Source organism: Mugil cephalus, chromosome 13 (genome assembly GCF_022458985.1).
Source record: "Mugil cephalus isolate CIBA_MC_2020 chromosome 13, CIBA_Mcephalus_1.1, whole genome shotgun sequence".
NCBI classification, from domain to species: domain Eukaryota; kingdom Metazoa; phylum Chordata; class Actinopteri; order Mugiliformes; family Mugilidae; genus Mugil; species Mugil cephalus.
Window position 1 is genome coordinate 23,000,424 of NC_061782.1, and position 18,388 is coordinate 23,018,811.

Below are 18,388 nucleotides of genomic sequence, written 5' to 3' on the forward strand. Positions count from 1 at the left end.
TTCGAATTGTGTCCCTAAAGCAGTTAGCTGTTAGCCTTGGTGTTTAGGCCTCAGTTAAATCAGATCCAGTGTGACAAGTGAATTAGGATGTAATAACGTGGGATGAGGTGAAAAATCGCAAAAAACAACTGGAGTCGCATACAGATGATTTTCGTTAAGTTAAACAAAACAGAAACACAACCCAAAGAGGAAACACACTTCCACAGACCACTTAGGAGCATAATACCCACAATGCACTGCGACAGACCCGTTGCATTCTGCGACACACGTTTCCGGTGTGGTAGTGCGTGTTCGTTTCTCCCTCGCAACGCAAGTTGGATTCTTGTTTTAGAGTGGAGAGTGGACGCTACTTGAGACAATAACTGGCAGAGTATCGCTAATAGCATTTCAGTGAAGGAGGAGATACCGACAGGCCGCCAAGATGCCGCGAATTATGATAAAAGGAGGCGTCTGGCGCAACACCGAGGTAGGTGTTTACATGGCTAGCGCGATGCTAAGCGCTTAACAGCAAACTATAGGCTGAGGTTAGCATGAAGCTAGCTTCTCATTTAACGGGATTCAGCGCGCGTAGCAAGTTTAGTCTATATATGTTGCTGCTGGTTATGTTGAATTGTTGAGCAGTGATATGTGTAGAGTTGTGTACACGCAACTTAGACAGGTGCTTCTCAATATTTAAGCTATTTGTTGGCAACGTCATTGGCAAACCAAACAAAAAACTGTTAGCAATAAAAGCTAACAACAACTAAGTTGGAGTAGAAATGTCTGTCAGAAATTTGATCACATGGCTTGATGATGGAAAGATGAGCATTGCTCATAAACGTTTACTTGAATGATGTGTGCTATTGGCACTGTGGCATTCATTCATTTGTGACCTTCTTTCTCTCTGCATCTCTATTTGTCCAGGATGAGATCCTCAAGGCTGCGGTAATGAAATATGGGAAAAACCAGTGGTCTCGTATTGCCTCCCTGCTGCACCGTAAATCTGCCAAACAGTGCAAAGCCAGATGGTTAGTCCTAATGCAAAGACGCGTGATGTCAAAACCATCAACTTCACTTTATATTTTTTCTAAACCCTAGCTAGAGTCAATGAGATCACCTTCTTGAATAAGAATCGTATACACTTGCTGTGTTTCTGTCTGCAGGTACGAGTGGCTGGATCCCAGTATCAAGAAGACAGAATGGTCCAGAGAAGAGGAGGAGAAGCTGCTCCACTTGGCCAAGCTGATGCCTACCCAGTGGAGGACCATTGCTCCTATTATAGGACGCACGGCCGCCCAGTGTCTTGAGCACTATGAATACCTGCTGTAAGGCTCATTTTGTTGAAAGTTTTAGCAAAGACTCCACTTCACAATGTATGATTATTTACAGTAAGTGTAATAAAACTGTTCTATATTTATGTGTGTTTAGAGACAAAGCAGCACAAAGGGACAATGAGGAGGAAGTGGGAGATGACCCCAGGAAATTAAAACCAGGAGAAATCGACCCTAATCCTGAAACTAAACCTGCCAGACCTGACCCTGTGGACATGGACGAAGGTGCAAGAACACACTGGCATGGAAAATTTTGTTTCAGCATGTTGTGTAACCAATGGGGGTTGAATGTAAGCTACAGAGGCTTTTCGTATCATTTTACTGAAGCTTGAACACAGGCTACTGTTGGCCGTGGCAAACACCATAAATACTACCAGTCTGGCACTTGTTGTTTGCGACTCTCGCTCAGCAAACTCTCAACTCTATCACAACTTCCATCTCTCGCATGATGCATTGACTGAAATCAAGGACAAAAAGAAACACAAATGGTTCTTCATCTTTAGTGAAGTATTTCCATGCACTTGATGAACTGCTGCTAGTTTGCTGCAATGACCCACTGAGCTCCTCACGTGTCTTCTCAGAAGCATCAGCGTTGTTATTGTCATGTAGTTGGTGACTAGTCAACATGATGCTTAAAATGTCATGGCACAACAGGGAAGTCAAGTACAACCAATACTAACCAACTCAATGAATTGTGTGTCTCCTTTTCTGTAGACGAGTTAGAGATGCTGTCAGAGGCCAGGGCTCGTCTGGCCAACACCCAGGGCAAGAAAGCCAAGAGGAAGGCCAGAGAGAAGCAGCTGGAGGAAGCCAGGTTTGACTTATTTCGTGCATTCTCATATACACATAGACAAGCTGATGATTATCTCAGTTAATCAGAGCATTTGACATTTAATAAAAAAAACAAACATAATTGACTCTTTTAATGATACTGTGCTGCAGGCGGTTGGCTGCTCTGCAGAAACGCAGAGAGTTGAGAGCGGCAGGAATCGACGTTCAGAAGAAGAGGAAGAAGAAGAGAGGGGTGGACTACAACGCTGAAATCCCCTTTGAAAAGAAACCTGCACCGGTGAGTTTCTGTCCATATGAAATTAATCCATAATACCTCCAGAGAACAGCTACGATATTAATTGGTGGCTTTTTTTTTTTTTACTTCAAGGGTTTCTATGACACCAGCATGGAGCAGTATGATGCTCTGGAGCCAAACTTCAAACGTCTCAGACAGCAGCACTTGGATGGAGAACTACGCAAGTCAGTAGTGCCATACGCTACACTTTACACACACAGATTTGGTAACATGAGGATACACACAAGTAAATACACAATAATAAGTATACTTTTACATAAAGAGAAAAACACCTCATTAACAAAACTGTTGCACAGTTTGCACCGCAAGTAAATGCATGAATGATTTCATAATGTTTATTCATAAACCCCATTATTTGTGTGTAGTGAGCGTGAGGAGAGGGATAGGAAGAAAGACAAACAAAAAATAAAGAAGAAGAAGGAGAGCGATCTGCCGTCTGCCATCCTGCAAACCAGTGGAGTGGCTGAGTTCACCAAGAAACGGTCCAAACTGGTGTTACCTGCACCGCAGGTAACTTTAATGTCTAATAGGTCTCTTGGACATGTGGAGCTGGTCCAAACGAATCCAATTGTTTTTGACTCTTGCTTTATTATACATTGTTAACAAATACTGTATTTACTCTGTTCTCAGATCAGTGATGCTGAGTTAGAGGAAGTTGTCAAACTGGGTGTTGCTAGTGAGGTTGCCCGTCAAACAGCTGAGGAGAGCGAAACTGGTAACTCTGCCTCATCCACCCTTCTGTCGGAGTACAGCGTCACCAACACTATGGCAACGGGACTACGGACCCCACGCACCCCCGCTGTGCAAGACAGAATACTGCAGGTAACGACTTTATTCTTTATGGATGATGTCATTGTATGTTGTGCATGTACATTATTGGTATGCTGTGCAAACTCTACTTTTATTATTGATGACTAAGTTCATCGTGAAATTAGCCTGCTACCATAATCTCAGACTTTTCTGCACACTTCGCCTTCTTGCAGGTACAAAGGCAATGGCCACTATAAGAAAAAGAATTGATACTTAATATGCATGACAATACATTCTATGTTTTGGGATGCAGCTAACTATTCTCACATGTATTGTCACGGCCTGTAACGACCACAAAAGGTTCAACAAGTAATTGATTGAATTAGCCATCAGACGTTTGCAGAGCCAAGAGAAAATTGATTAACCATTGGGGGAAAAGCTGATTATAGATTGTTCTATTGATCAAATAAATTAATTACCTATTATTTAAGTATGTGCATATGCATCCTCGTCATTTTATTTACATAAGTAAAAATGTCATTATATAAAATACTAATTCCTTTGAATTTTTTTGTTAAAAAATGATGTTAATGATAGTTTTTACCATCTGTGTATGTGTTTGTATTTTCAGGAGGCCCAGAACCTAATGGCTCTGACCAACATCGACACCCCCCTGAAGGGAGGCCTCAACACTCCTCTGCACGAGAGCGATTTCAGTGGAGTGACACCTCAACGTCAGCAGATACAAACACCCAACACTGTCCTCAGTACACCGTTCAGGTAACAAAGCTACATTCCAGTAATCCAGCTTCCTATTTTCAGGCTGTCGTAGCATGACAGCCTCGTGGATGTCCTTGAGTCTGCTGGTCCAGGCTGTGGAGTCTACGGGCCAGGACTAGCAGACTCAAGGACAGCTTGATCCACCAGGCTGAAACTGAACTTTCTACCTGCTCTGTCCCCTCTCTCCATACTACTGTTAAAACAATACAAACTTCTCCTCCTCACAAATGTTTTTGTGGAGTAAAGTGGTTCTGGAGTCACTTCAGTTCCCCTGTTGCTTAGATCTATAGTGTAAAGACTGTGATACACCAAGCAGACGGTGAATAACTGCCTAGTTATTGGGGTGTGTCCGGTACCGTCGTCAGATTCAGCAGGTTGAATCAGCTAAAATACATCTTCACAACAACATGATGTACAATGAATACAGTGTAAACCAACTACAACATGATTTGGGAGAGACCAGCTCTGTACAACTGTTCCTAGCTTCCTTCCATCCCAACTAATGGTAACTTTGTTGATGGGGAATGATGATTCCATATCAGGAAACTGTTTTCTCATGAGAGAATACAGACCACTGCCACCTGAAGAAAAGTTATTTCCTTCCATGCACATGCAGAGTGTATATACCATATGGTCGTTGGCTGTAGTCTTTGTTGTGTTCAAGTTGTTGGTTCTGGAATGTCAAAGTTGAACATGACATGTTGGTTTGACGTGTCCATACTTAAACAGATTTGGTGTGTTGCCCTAGTAGTTTAAAAATCATTCATTAGTGTGCTCAGGCCTCCATTTGTCCTGTGAGATGATTACCTTTCCTTGATCTGATTTTATCATCTACTGCCTATATTTGTGTCATGATTCCAGATTCTCTACCAGTACTAATCCCCAGATCTGCAGAGAAAGCACATTTCTCACTTTTGCAATAATAAGAATGTCTCATTTAGTAACTGATTCCATACATGACCCTGCAGTATCTGTTAACAAGTTTGGTCATCTCCAACAGAACTCCTGGACCTGGACAGGGGGCAGAAGGCATGATGACACCTCAAGCTGTGGGGGGACTAACCCCACGTGTGACAGGGACCCCCGGCCTGACCCCCGGCCGGACACCACTGAGAGACAAACTGAATATTAACAGCGAGGAGCAACTGGCGGACCCTGCCTTTGCTAAACACCTGGTAACTACCAGGAGTTTTTAAGTTTTTCACTAACCTTTGATCTGTTTTTGAGTCATTCATATCATTAATCAAATAAAAACCCTCATGGACCAACTGCAACAATAAATTTATACTAATCACATGCCTAATTAATGCTGTTATTCTCATTCTTCAACAGCAAAAGGAGAGTCTGCAGCAGCTGAGACAGGGCCTGATGTCACTTCCTGTTCCTAAGAACGACTTTGAGATTGTTCTTCCGGAAAACGCAGAGAAAGAACTTGAAGAAACAGAGACTGAGACGGGATACATAGAGGACTCAGCAGATGTTGAGGCACGCAAGCAGGTATGAACTTACATAAACACACAAGAAAGGTTTTAAGTTTATTATCTTGGTGCCGAAATACATTTTTTGTGACAGAAGCAGGTTTTGCCTGTGTGTTGTTTTTACCCCTGTAGTTGAGGCTGATTATACGAATGCTTGTGTGTTTGTCAGGCTGTGCGGGATGCAGAAAGAGAGAAGGAGCTGAAGCTGAGACATACCGCTGTTCAGAGAGAGCTTCCCAGGCCCACTGAGGTAAGGTTTTATCATCCCAGTTCACATTTGCTTTTCCATTCCCCCTAGAAATGTGCAAAACCTAAATATCACAATAAAAAAGGGTAATGGAAACTCCTACATGTCAAAAAAACTCTCAAATATCACTAAAACATTTGTACGCTTTCATGAGGTGGTTTTTCAGACAGATTGATATAAAAGTGCAATGGAAACCGTTTTTTCCCGTTTTAGGTGAACGAGTCCGTCCTGCGTCCTGCTTCCATGGAGCCGCTGTCTGACCTCCAAGTCGCAGAGGAACTCGTCAAACAGGAAATGATCACCATGCTGCACCACGACTGTCTCCACCACCCGTCGGCCAACTCAGCCAATCAGCTGCAGCGCGGCAAATCCAGAGGGCCCACTTCTACGTCTAACAACGCCTCGCACATCGCTTACATGGAAACACACCCCTACAAGCCGGTCAGCACAGAGGACATGGAGCAGGTAACACAAAAATCTGTAACACTTCAGCACTGACTATGAATGTCCTACTGATTGTGACTGTGATATTCGTAGGTTGTTAAGATGTTGTGTACTTGTGTGGCATGTCGATAAACAGGCAAAGGCAATACTGGCAGCAGAAATGGAGGTGGTGAAGACAGGAATGGGCCACGGTGATCTCAGCATGGAGGCCTACAGCCAGGTGTGGGAGGAATGCTACGGACAGGTGAGACATTTCCAAAACTATGCAGTCATCTGGAATCATGAAAAATCATTACTTTTTATGTTTTTAATTTTGATACAAACCAGGCTGCTCCATTCCTCCAAATTAGCCCGTGTGCTCCTTTTAACTCTTCATAATACTGTCGACCTCTCTCATTGCACAGGTGTTGTATCTACCTGGTCAGAACAGGTACACCAGAGCAAACCTGGCATCAAAGAAAGACCGTATAGAAAGTCTGGAGAAAAAACTAGAGGTGAGAAAGCACACTGACAGATAGAAAGGTGTCAAACACCTGAATATCACATGCTGTATGAGAGCTGCTGTCCAGACACTGAGGCCTCTGTATCTGTGGGACCCTCCAGGTGAACCGTGGTCACATGACAGCAGAGGCTCGGAGGGCAGCTAAACTGGAGAAGAAGCTGAAAATCTTGCTGGGAGGGTTTCAGTCCAGAGCGCTGGGGCTCCTGAAGCAGCACAATGAACTCTGGGAACAGGTAAATAACACATATTTATGAGCATTTTATCTGAGAACATTTTTTATTTCACCAGTAAATCTGATATTACTATTTTTCTTCAAACGAGTACATGTTCTTGTTGATGATAAAAACTGCATCTTAATCTTAATGTAAATCTAGCGAGCTAGTATTCAACTAGTTCTCATACAGGCTGCAAATGATACAGTGTATGAAATACTGTGTTAATGTACCTGCAGTACTGATGACAGTGTTATGCTTATTTTGCCCACTAGGTGGAGCAGGCAGCCACAGAGCTCCAGACCTTCACTCAGCTGAAGAAACAAGAAGATGCAGCTATTCCCAGGAGACAAGCGGTAAGACATTTACTACACGCTACAGAATTTTGGTCATTTATGAAAGTATTTTGACTGTGAAAATGTGCCTACTGTCTCCATCTTATGTCATTTTAAATAAAATGTAAAACAGGCTATTTGAAGTTTTCACCTTTGTTTGTAGAAACTGTGAAACAATTTGTAGAGTTATTCTAATTTAGTGCATTGTTGTTAGTACTGTTTTCAGATTTCACAGTAACAATAGTTGAACCCGCTCACTTACTACAAAATTAGCCTAAGTAACAAAAGTAGTGGCATAAAAGTATTTTTTTTTTATAACTTCCTTCTATTCAGACCAGTCATTTAATCCATTAACCAACTGATAATCATAATTCATGAAATGTCATATTTAAACATCTAATCTACAACTGAAGGAACTATTTCAGACTTTTACATTCTGGCTAATGACACCAAAGCTTGTCATAGCACAAAGTCTAGACTTAATTAGTAAAGGTGTTGTTAATGATAGAGATACAAAGTTTACAGCCTGCAAATGTTTAAAGTCAGGAACCGCCAGAAATTAATATAAACATCAGCATGTCCTTTGTGGCTGTGTAGAGCTGAGCCAACTAAACTCACGTTTTTTTTTTTAAAAAATACAAGTAGCCCAAATTATCACAGCCCATATAAAACAATTACCAGACCAACTGAATGAACAGTGGCTCAAAAGGAGCTTTAGTTTTTAGTTTAGTACAAGACTTAAATAGACCAGTGTCCCTTCATTAACGAAAAGCCAATCATCCTCATGTGACTGGTATTTGACGTGGTGTGTTTCAGGCTCTGCGGGAGGACGTGGAGAGGCAGATGGAGAGAGAACGAGAGCTTCAGCAGAGATATGGAGAGCTGCTGATGGAGCGGGAGTCGCTAATAAACAGTGCTCAGAAATACTGATCAACACACACAGCACACATAATCACCATGGATAACAAGCTGAAAACTGTTCAGAGAAACTGAGATTTCTCTTGCTTCCTTCGAGTCATCGTATTGATCCTTTCAGTCATTTCTAATTATTGCAGCAAGCGCCACAAATAAGCCCGTCATGCCCTCATGTTGCTATAATGTTGCAAGCTGAGTTTTGAGCATGCTCAGTAGTCCTTTGTGTTTGTGACCAATAAAGTTTCTTTTCGACATAGTATTTGTCTGGAGTGGAGTATTTTTATGTGACATTTTGATGTAAGAAATCAAATTCAGATTAGTAGCCACTGGTTTACTGAAAAGTCTTTATTAAAACAATAGAACAAATATTTACATACAGTTACGCATGAGAACATGAGCTGAATAATTTGGTGCATCCTCAGCAGGCGAGGAAGGCCATCCCATTCTTCCAGTAAGCGCTCTGTCAGAACAACACATCAGATGTAATTCATCCCATGCCCAGTCACAACAACTCAAACTTAATTTGTGGTTCCTGAAAGACAAATTTCTTCAAGTTTAAAGTACATTTCTACATATGCTGCCTTGGAGTGGGACTCTTGAGTTTGAGGTCATGACTTGGCATCAGCTAACATCAGATGTAAACTGAGAACCCTCCTCTATGGATAGCAAGCTGATAACTGGGTAATTAGATTTTCCACAGGCATGGTAAAACTTTGACTTCATATATTACCTCTGGAATTTCTAAAAATGTCCACAAACAGTGGACGTTTTGCTTAAAAACCACCACATTTGAAAGCAGCAAAGCCCCTTTTGTAGCTGTTGAAGCTAAGCTTGTGGAAACAAAACATGTTGAAGCTCTTCTGAGCGCCACTGTTCACCTGGGACGGGCAGCTAACCACACGTATAATTGGCCTCTTTGAGCGCGACCAGCAGCTCAAACCAGAGGACTGGTTGGTTTGGCAAATGTAAATCCTGGTTACCTGCCACATCTTTGTTAAAAAAGGGGAACATGCAGCAGCTTTGCCTCAATGAGATATTGGTTTGAACCAATGACTCTGCACAGTCTTCATTTTAGACGAACGTGATATAAAACAAAGTATGTCTTGCTTTCAATGTATTTTTGATCATTTCTTTGCCACTGTTGCAGAGAGAAAACTGCTGATTTGAAAACTTAAAGAGGAGGGTTAATGAATTAAAGCAGTCAGTAATCTATAAGAAAATGAGACTAAGCAAACCTAGTCTCGAAAAAAGCCTCATTTAGCGTGCAGAAACAAGTCTATTCATCTGTGCGTGTACATACTGTGTGTCTGTAGTTGTATCTTCTGATGGCCTCTCTGATGTGACAGGGCTGGATGGCTCCACTGGGAGGCTCCACTGTAGCCGGACAGCTCTGAAACACACAGCACTTTATCAATATGGACAACCAGTGCAAGAAGTCAGCAAGTAAATGCTATGTCAATAAGGACATTAAATTTAGCTCCATGTGTTTAAATCCAACAGCTGAAAACCCTCTTCCTTCAGGGCAATTACCAATCAAAGTGTAGGAACGCGTTGAGACTTTTAAATCATCATACATTTGAATATTATTTGACAGCTAATCACGTTGGTCCTCCAGGCCAGCCTCCTGACGCATTCAAACAGGCAGTAAATTATGCGTTAATGAAGGCTTCCATTAAAATCAGACCTGCAATAAAAAGCTCAGCGTGGCAGCAGTTGAAATGGAAAACAAATAAAGAGGATAAACAAGAGCAGCTGCAGCCTGGTGTACACACACACACCTTTTTGCGTTTCCTCTGTCTGGCCCGGCCGTCCAGACTGCCGTTACCCTGCATGAGCGGCTTTGACGAGTGTGAGGACCCTGGAGTGGAGGGAGGAGTGGCCTCAGGTGAGTCCGGATCCTTCTTCACCTGCTGGACAAAACAGAGAGGTGTTTCTAGTGGAAACAACAACAGTACTGTGGAGCTAGTGACTGAAAATGTGAGGAAAAGACCTCGGTGTGTGTGTTGTAGTGGATGTAGCTGGCAGAGATCACATGACTGATGGGATTAGTCTTCGCTGTCATTTCCTGTTTGACCAGCAGAGACAAATCCACGATCTGGAGAAAGACCGAAACACCACGGACACTCGTATAAGAACAGAATAAAACAAATAAAAATCGCACATGGAAGCAACATCACGCTTTAATATGTTACCTGGGCAACCGTCTCATAGGCCAAGTATGACAGGATCTCCATGGCGATGCTGTTGGGCTTCAGCTCCAGGCTGCTGCAGTCCAGCCAGTCCCGAAACTTGGACGCTTTCTTAGCTGTGATAACAACACGATACAGAAGAAGTTAACCGCACAAACACACAAAGGCAACACAAACCAAAGAGATCAGAGTGAGCTCTATGCTTTACAGGTCTACAGGCTCCCAGGGTCACGTCCAACATGCAATGAGTCCGTGACAGAAAATTTAAATTATGGTTAATTTTTAAAGCTAATTTAAAGACTTTGTTGTTTCCTTTGTTTTGTTGTCTGAACAATCAGAAACGCTGGAAAATTTATTTGCTTCATTTATTTGCAACATTGAATTATAGACTGTTAGGATTTTTTCTTCTTTTATTTTATTTTGCTACAATTCATTTTAAACTGGACAAATCATTTATGTGGTAATAACTGAAGAAATAGAAATAATTATAATTTACACTGATCAGCCATAACATTATAAACATATTCCTATTATAGTGTTTTGCTGACAAAACATTCCTGACTCCAGACCTCTGAAGATCATTTCCTGAAAGGTACAGGGTGGTGTCACTGTGGATCAGACTTGTTTGTCCAGAACACCCCACACTGAATAGACAGATTAAATACACTAAATAGTTTATAATCTTACCAAAGCTGAGCTGTCGACTCTCACAGAACTCAGAGTACTGAGCCTGGTCCATCGCCCGAGTGTGACGCTCTAAACGCTGAAGATACACAGACGCAGGAAATGATCATCAAACGTCCACTCAACATACATGTAGCACCGTCTGCAGTAAACATCAGTCTCATGATTAATCTCTGACCTCCATCCTTTCCTGCTTGACGGGGTCTACTTCCTGTCGCTCAGCTAATGACAGGAGTTCGCCTGTCTGATCCATCCACACCAGGAAGTCCTGCGCCAATCGCTGCCTCCGCTGGTTACCACCGGCAAGAGCAGCACCTTTTTCTAAATGAAAAGATAAGTCCAGACCTCAGTGATCTCGGTTTATATGATTCTGACATTTGGTTCTTAAATATGAGTTGACGCAACATTTTGAAGTTCCATTTTTCTCTCTAATTAAACCTTCCCAAAATATTTACCCGGCTCTTGCTGCGCGTCGTCGTCCTCTAGAGTTTTGAGTATTTTGGATTTATAATCTCGAAACTGGAGGTATTTTAATAATCTTGCCACCTTCCTCTGATCAAGAGATGAGAAAAGAGGGAGGAGAGAACAAATGTGACAGCTTCAAACAACATCACTGATTGAGAGCTTCCAAAACATTATGTTTTGTGCATTCTGTGAGTGTTTTGTGTACCTTGTCTCTCCTCATTTGGAACAGGATGTCTTCAGCTGAAATGACCCTGGAACCACGAAGAGACGCCCCCTCACAGGCCTGATGCAGCTGATAAATGAACCAGGCAAATCACAGTTTATTTCAGAAATAAGACAATAATACAACTGTTTGTTGGTCTGATGTTTCTAGGAAATATCTGCCAGATTAATTAAACTGTTTGGGTGGGTTTTCTGCAGTAGCCATGTTTACCGTCTCAGCACCCTGGAGTTCCATTTGTTTACAATAAAATGGTCTGATTGATTGTAGGACTGTCCAATTGTGTGCAGAGCCATTTTCTTATTTTCTCTATCTATCAGGAAACACATCCCATGATGAAATTCACAGAGTGTTACCATGGTAATGAGCTGAGTGTGTACAATGTCCTCCACCAGAGCTGCTGTCTCATGCAGGGGCCTGCGTGCGTCTCCCAGAGCGAACCTGTAATTCACACAGATGCCACAGATCAATCCTCTAAAACTGTGAATGTTGTTTAACTGTTAATGAGCTGCTAATTCATCCAAGGCCAAGCTCATTAAGTGTTCTTATAGTGCAGGAGAGATTAGCGTCTGTGGTGCCAACTGCTCTCTGCTGTACTGATTCTGCACCGCACTCAGGTATCAGAGCTTATTCTGTCTTCTCAACTCTTTCCTCTTTGTTTCAGGTGAATAACAGGCGCCGAAGGGTAAATACGCCGACTCTGGCCTGTGCTAAATACAGACAATATCCAATTTACTGTATAGATATTTATATGTACTCTAACTCACAAAATAATAATAATAATTCATAAACCATGAAACATTAATCAGTTTACACCTATGAATTAACTGATTAAAAAGACACTCTAAACTGCAGCTGTTGTGAGAACTGTTGTCATAATGAATATGCTAATGATGGACTCTATAAAGCAAAATGCTCCGGCCTCCATCTTGTTCTTTAATTATCTGTGATGAATGCCCTCAGACATTTTCTGTAACCACACACAGAAATCTTGTTCTGATGTAAAAGCGATGTGAGGACTTCATGAATCGGACAATCTTTTTAGGTTTAATTTAGACAAATGACATTAGTGGAACAATCTTCTTACTTCTAAAAACGAGTATTGCAGAACAATCTGATCAAATACTTGAATACGCATTCAAAAGTTTGAGTTGCTTTAACGCTCAGCGTCACGGTCCCAATCAACAGAGCTCGTACAGGTATGTGTGTATAAGTGTGTCTCTAATACGTATACACACACTGAGGTCAACAGGCCACACAAACACTTAAACCACAATTTGGTCAAACCTCAATTTGCATCCATCCACTTCCACGATGGCAGGCTAACCCAAAGCCACATCCTGAAGCTCGTTCCTTCTCTCATTTCTTCTCTCCTACACCTGACAGCCCCCCCACCCCCACCCCACTCCCCCACGCCCTCCTTTATCCACACTGTGTTGGCTGTGTGCATCCATCAGTCACACAGGTGAGACTGGCTTTGGTCTGGTGTTGCGGCCGGTCCTCAGGTTCGGAGGTTTGCTCCAGTCTGAGCTCTGGTTTTAGGTTTTGGGGTTAGTTGGGTTTGGGCTTCTCTGACCACCGACAACACACCTCTCTGCAGACCACGCAGGGTGAGTACCTCAAAACACACACTCTTCAAACCCACAGCCTGCATGTGGTTTCTTTAGGAAAAAAGACGAATAGAAGGGACCTAGTTCATTTAGTTTGTTAGTTTGTTTTTGAGCAGATAAAAAAATCTATGGTCAAATACATGTAGCGGATGTAGAGTGTGATGTCATTTTCTGTGAGGTTTCAGAAACTATTTTTTTCTTGTGACAGATTATTTTTGAACTTCTTCTGCCAATATTTAATAATGAACTTGCCAATCTTTGCCGGGCTATTTGACATCAGAGAACAACGCCGGTCATGACTTTCTCTCAGTGTTTCTAAAACCATAACACAATTACTTCAACAAACAAACAATGAAGGCTTATAATTGAGAAGTTAGAATGATGTCATATTAGCCTAAAACGGACATTTGATCGTCAAAGAAGTCGCTGATTAATGTTCTGTTGATCTTCCCATTGAGAAATTACTGACTTCAAACCTGCTGCAAAAATGGTCAAATTTGGCTTTAAATGCCAATCTCTGACTGTTCATTTTTTTGTTCCCCTTATTGTTCATTTTCTTGACTTGTCACTGGAATCATAACTGGAGTGAACTGAATGTTCAGTGCTGAGACCTTAAAGTTAAACAACACTCTCACTTTTATCATTTAAACTTATTTTCACTGTGCAACATTTCCATCTGATCGAGTCTAGTTGTTTGTTTTTATTTATATAGTGAATCTCTCTTAAGGTTATACTGTGTTAATACTTATATTAACAAACTATTAATAAGATTTGGAATGTCTGCATTATCTAACATGAGAAAGGGAAAAGCTTTGCATGGTTTTAAGACATCTGTGTTTGGATTTGCAAAGTATGATTAAACAAAAAACTTGTGGCCCTGTCATTTGTTCAACAGGTTTCAATGGCTTCAAACAGTCTGTTCGGCAGCACCAGCCCGATGCTGTACTGGGGTGAGACTCCTTCTTTGTGTGTGTGCGTGTGTGTGTTTGTGCGTGTGTGTGTGTGTCTTACATCATGCTCTGTAGCTCTGGGATGAAGCTGGTCCTGGAAACTGGACGGTCTTTAGAGCTTGAGGCGGTGGAGCCAGCCATGGGACTGCTCATAACAACACACACCTGAAGACAGACAGAATGAGAGTTATTGCCATATACAAGCATATACTGACACATAAAAGGAACATACAAGGTGTTGGTGCAATAAACACAGTAAGAAATAAGAAATAAAAGTCAAATAATATACAAACACTTGGGTTTTGAAGAGCAAAGTAAGTGTACACATTGTGCGCAATGTCCAAAAGGAAAAGGTAGTGGACAAATAGTCCAGGAAAAGTTCATGTAACGCATAAACACTGGAATGAAAGACTTAGAGTTGTATTAAAGTAGGAGAAGAAGAATTCATTTTTGTAGTTTTTGTCTTTTATAAGAAGAATTTGAAAGGATGAACTGATTGTTTAAAGTTCTCATTTTAAAACTAAAGGTGATCGTGCCTTTGCTGTGCTGGCCCCAACCCTGTGGAATCAACATCCTAATAACAATAAGACTATTTCAAGTGGCTTTTATTCAGGCAAGCCTGTCCTTAGCTTAACATGCTCATATTTTTCATATAGTGGTCTGCTAATAGGCTTTCTAGAATTGTGGATTTATGATCCATTTTAGTTCCTTACATCATTTTTTTTTTCTGACAACCAAGAAAAAACACAAGAATAACTAAAGTTAGTTTTCTGCACCCTTTACACAAAAGTGAAACATAAATAAAGTAACGCTTCACCAAGCAAAACTAATACAGCTCTAAATCTGAGGTGAACACAGTGATGGACTAAAACTGACTATTTTTTTTAAAAAATTATTGTTTGTTTAATTATTTTGCTATTCTTTATTTTATGCAATGTCAGATTAACAACTTCAAGTGTGAAGATTTTAGTCACAGTAGCTGAAGCGATAAGATCAGAGAGTCCTTTATTGTTCCTAGAGGGAGGTGAAAAATAAGGCATTGCACAGCAGAGGGAATTACATTAAGTATGGAGAAGTTAAAAACAAAAACAATATTCAACATTGGGTTACAATAAAATAGTAGTGGATATAATGTAGTGGCTTCAGACATGGAAACATTTGTGGTGTCATATCATTTAAGGCAAAAGTATGAAAAGTGGCACTTATTACATTTCACATTACAAGGATTAAATATTTGATTCAATTTCTTACTAGCTCCCATCACACTGCTGTCTGTAGTGGTCCTGCCTAAATACACTGTACATAAAAATAATTGTTCAACTGCTGGTGTAACACTGAAAACGACAAACATGTGCTTTTTTTATTTTTTTGCTCTAATAATTACAGGTTATAGTACATTTAAATAGCAGTGAACAAAACTATGAGACTGAACAGAACAGAAGCTCATCAAAGGGCTTAAGATAACAAGATAGCAGAATATATATGATGCGAAAAAACAAAACACGCCGTCGACACACACACAAACATAGGTACACAATCACACACTCACAGTTGAACAGGTGGTTTGACCGCAGTAACTTCCCCTCCGGCAGTCAAATCTGAGAGACAATACATCGCAGTTCCCACCTATTCAAACATTGCGGCCAATAAAACACAATACAGAAAACAAAATTGGCGACAGACGCGCAGGAGGAGGGGGAGAGGAGAAGTGAAGACGCGGAGAAAAATGTAAAAACAATTCAAAACGCTCACCAAAGTCTTTCAGGTGGACGCTGCTCTGGCTACGAGTGTTATCTTTTTCGCTTATGTTCGTTTTTCGACGCGACCTGATGACGTACGAGAACCAGGAAGTACGGCGTTCTGGTAAATGTAGTTTACAATGCTCCGAGGTTAAAAACGCCCCCTTTGGAGAGGGTGGTCGAAATATAACACAGACGTTTATATTTTGAGAAAATATCAAGAGGAAATGATAAGACACTAGACAGCATACAACGACTAGTTAGCAAATTAATTGATTGCGGTAGCAGCTAGAGCCATAGAAAATAAACAATACTTTAAAAGTAAATCTAGTTTGACATTGGTGACTTGTATACATTTACTAATGACTAGTTGCTTTCATCGCTTCAGACTTGTTACATTATATAGGTGTTGCAAAATTCCTGTGACATTTATCACACCTCCATAAGATTTATTTAAATATTGATAGGGCATTATATCAGTTTTTAGTTTTACACAGAAGTACTAATTTATTTTTATATATATATATAAAAAGGCCTTAAACTGCAATGAAAAATAATCAGTAAACATCGCATACATGTATCTGGATGTATTTACCTAAATTAAACATTAAGATTAAATGTTTTGAATAACTTTATGATCTTTTTTAGTAGCCTACTTAATTATAAATGAAATCTCATGAAGCTGGCATTTCAGGGCAAAAGGCAAGAAAGAAAAAGGGAAGAAAAAGACAAAGGATAAAAATATTTCTCTCTCTGTGTTGCTCTTTTCCAGATCCTGTGAAGAGTCGGCCGACACCATCGTCCAGCAGCACCCATCAACTGCACGACCAGGAGGTGAGGTCTATCCACCAGCACAGCACAGCACCGCCCAAAGGCCTGATACAGACTGACAGCCCAAACTTCCTCTGCAGCAGCCTGCCGCTGCACTGGAGGTGCAACAAGACCCTGCCGAGAGCCTTCACCGTGAGTAATCACTGTTTTAATTCAGTGTCAGAGGTCATTACAACATTTAGCCTACAGACTTGTTTCCAATTTTTCAAACTCAGTGTACAAGGCATTTGTCCAACTCTTCAGGATCCTATTATTCCTCTGTCCTCCAGGTGGTTGCCCTGGACAACGACGTGCCGGATGGCGTGGTTGTGATAGTGATGGCTGGCAATGACGACAACAGCAGCGCCGAGCTACGGAACGCCACAGCAACCATGAAGCAAGGTTACGCCCACTTCAACGACCTGCGATTCATAGGCCGCAGCGGCAGAGGTAGATCCACAGAGGGGCTACATACTCTAATATAATTTATTAGTGATGGGACATCAGCAACAGGCAACAACTCTCCTTTTGTGTTTGGCCCTCTAATTTTTTGGAACTTTTCTAATTTAAATGGTTTATATTTACGGGAATAACTCATCTTTATCATGTATTATTATCCCTCTAGTATGATTTTCTTGGCTCATACTAATGAGGTAAGAGTTAGAGGCCAGAATCCTTGTCTTGTCTTTTACTCTGAGTATAAAGTGTGAACATGAATGAATGAACATAAATAAGTGTTTGTATTACAGTATTTTAGAGGCTATGAAAATTTGCACACTTAAAGAAATGCTTTTTGATATCCCTAGATATTACATACACGTGTATGTGTTGCATCTGTCCTTTAGGGAAGAGTTTCACCCTGTCAATAAACGTGCTGACTTCGCCTCCTCAGATCGCCACCCTACACAGGGCCATCAAGATTACCGTGGATGGACCACGGCTGCCGAGACGTCAGTAGACATCTGGGTGGGATGTGTGATGTTTTGATGTGGGATTATCAGAGTTGCCATTTATTTCATTCTCTCTTATTTTATTTCAGGACAGAGACAGAAGGAAGTGAAGTCAGGAGTGTTCAGGCCCTCCAGCAGCAACAACACTGCCTCATCAGGTATGAGTGGAGGGATGTTATGTAATCTGTACATTTTCATTACATTTTCAAAATCTACTACCTAAGATTCATGTGAATCTTCACATGCACAAACTGATGTATGCTCTGACGTCTCTCTTCAGATTGTCGATCTTTCTCCTCCTCTCTGTGGACCAGTGAGCCGTCGTTTTTGAGCCAGGTGACCTCCCTGACCTCCTCCTTTGCCCCAACTCCCAGAATGCATCACCTGCCTACCTTACCTTACTCCTCCCAGCCTCCCCCATACAGCTCCTACCTGTCCTCTCCTCCACCTCCATTGACCCACAATGGTCCTTTCCAGCCGCCTAGCAGCTTTTACTATGGGCCAAACCAACCGCTCCAAACTGCAGGGGAGGACCGCACCGTTGCCACACAAACACAAGCCAACTATCTAGAAGGGGCGTATCTTTCCATGAGAGGGGAGGAGCCTGTCTGGAGACCTTACTGATGAATAATGAGAAATATTCAGAAATGCTCTCTCGAAATAATCATTTCATTTTGTGAATTTCCACAGTGATACTTAATATAAACTGTT

The 18,388-nt window shown here is 41.3% G+C and overlaps 3 protein-coding genes across 6 annotated transcripts; 2 read left to right on the forward strand and 1 right to left on the reverse strand.

The window, feature by feature from the left end:
- Window positions 1–256: 256 nt before the first annotated feature.
- Window positions 257–8,317, forward strand: cdc5l (CDC5 cell division cycle 5-like (S. pombe)). The gene is made up of 19 exons (XM_047603827.1): window positions 257–466; window positions 904–1,007; window positions 1,143–1,304; window positions 1,408–1,535; window positions 2,025–2,124; window positions 2,253–2,379; window positions 2,470–2,561; window positions 2,763–2,907; window positions 3,028–3,219; window positions 3,779–3,927; window positions 4,928–5,102; window positions 5,260–5,424; window positions 5,575–5,655; window positions 5,866–6,117; window positions 6,233–6,340; window positions 6,501–6,590; window positions 6,700–6,831; window positions 7,086–7,166; window positions 7,962–8,317. The coding sequence occupies exons 1-19, from the start codon at window positions 422–424 to the stop codon at window positions 8,073–8,075; spliced, it is 2,442 nt and encodes an 813-aa protein (XP_047459783.1). The 5' UTR covers window positions 257–421; the 3' UTR covers window positions 8,076–8,317.
- Window positions 8,318–8,390: 73 nt separating this feature from the next.
- Window positions 8,391–16,027, reverse strand: supt3h (SPT3 homolog, SAGA and STAGA complex component). 4 transcript variants are annotated; one of them, XM_047604092.1, is made up of 13 exons: window positions 15,931–15,996; window positions 15,728–15,804; window positions 14,240–14,343; window positions 11,975–12,059; window positions 11,604–11,690; window positions 11,389–11,485; window positions 11,112–11,254; window positions 10,937–11,012; window positions 10,253–10,365; window positions 10,051–10,155; window positions 9,839–9,970; window positions 9,361–9,450; window positions 8,391–8,520 (listed from the first exon to the last, which is right to left on the reverse strand). In XM_047604092.1, exons 3-13 carry the CDS (start codon window positions 14,329–14,331, stop codon window positions 8,479–8,481), a joined length of 1,062 nt encoding a protein of 353 aa, XP_047460048.1. In that variant the 5' UTR covers window positions 14,332–14,343; window positions 15,728–15,804; window positions 15,931–15,996; the 3' UTR covers window positions 8,391–8,478. The 4 variants fall into 4 exon arrangements, with proteins under 4 accessions (XP_047460048.1, XP_047460051.1, XP_047460050.1 ...); XM_047604095.1 differs by having other exon boundaries at window positions 9,839–9,967; window positions 15,931–15,995; XM_047604094.1 differs by having other exon boundaries at window positions 15,728–15,776; window positions 15,931–15,960.
- On the forward strand, window positions 16,008–18,333 carry LOC125019086 (runt-related transcription factor 3-like). Its single transcript, XM_047603597.1, has 6 exons — window positions 16,008–16,041; window positions 16,690–16,880; window positions 17,018–17,177; window positions 17,573–17,677; window positions 17,767–17,835; window positions 17,958–18,333. Exons 1-6 carry the CDS (start codon window positions 16,008–16,010, stop codon window positions 18,299–18,301), a joined length of 903 nt encoding a protein of 300 aa, XP_047459553.1. The 3' UTR covers window positions 18,302–18,333.
- Window positions 18,334–18,388: the final 55 nt, after the last annotated feature.

Bases quoted from the DNA above. Each gene is read 5' to 3' on its own strand.
- cdc5l (XM_047603827.1), top strand. From the start codon at position 422: ATGCCGCGAATTATGATAAAAGGAGGCGTCTGGCGCAACACCGAG. The intron at 2,125-2,252 runs GTTTGACTTATT...ACTGTGCTGCAG, and splicing joins AAGCAGCTGGAGGAAGCCAG to GCGGTTGGCTGCTCTGCAGA. The intron at 6,591-6,699 runs GTGAGAAAGCAC...GGGACCCTCCAG, and splicing joins GTCTGGAGAAAAAACTAGAG to GTGAACCGTGGTCACATGAC.
- supt3h (XM_047604093.1), bottom strand. From the start codon at position 14,331: ATGAGCAGTCCCATGGCTGGCTCCACCGCCTCAAGCTCTAAAGACCGT. The intron at 10,156-10,252 runs GTAACATATTAA...GTCTTTCTCCAG, and splicing joins CCTATGAGACGGTTGCCCAG to ATCGTGGATTTGTCTCTGCT. The intron at 8,521-9,360 runs GTATGTACACGC...TTGTTCTGACAG, and splicing joins GATACAACTACAGACACACA to AGCGCTTACTGGAAGAATGG.
- LOC125019086 (XM_047603597.1), top strand. From the start codon at position 16,008: ATGACGTACGAGAACCAGGAAGTACGGCGTTCTG. The intron at 17,178-17,572 runs GTAGATCCACAG...TCTGTCCTTTAG, and splicing joins CATAGGCCGCAGCGGCAGAG to GGAAGAGTTTCACCCTGTCA. The intron at 17,678-17,766 runs GTCAGTAGACAT...ATTTTATTTCAG, and splicing joins TGGACCACGGCTGCCGAGAC to GACAGAGACAGAAGGAAGTG.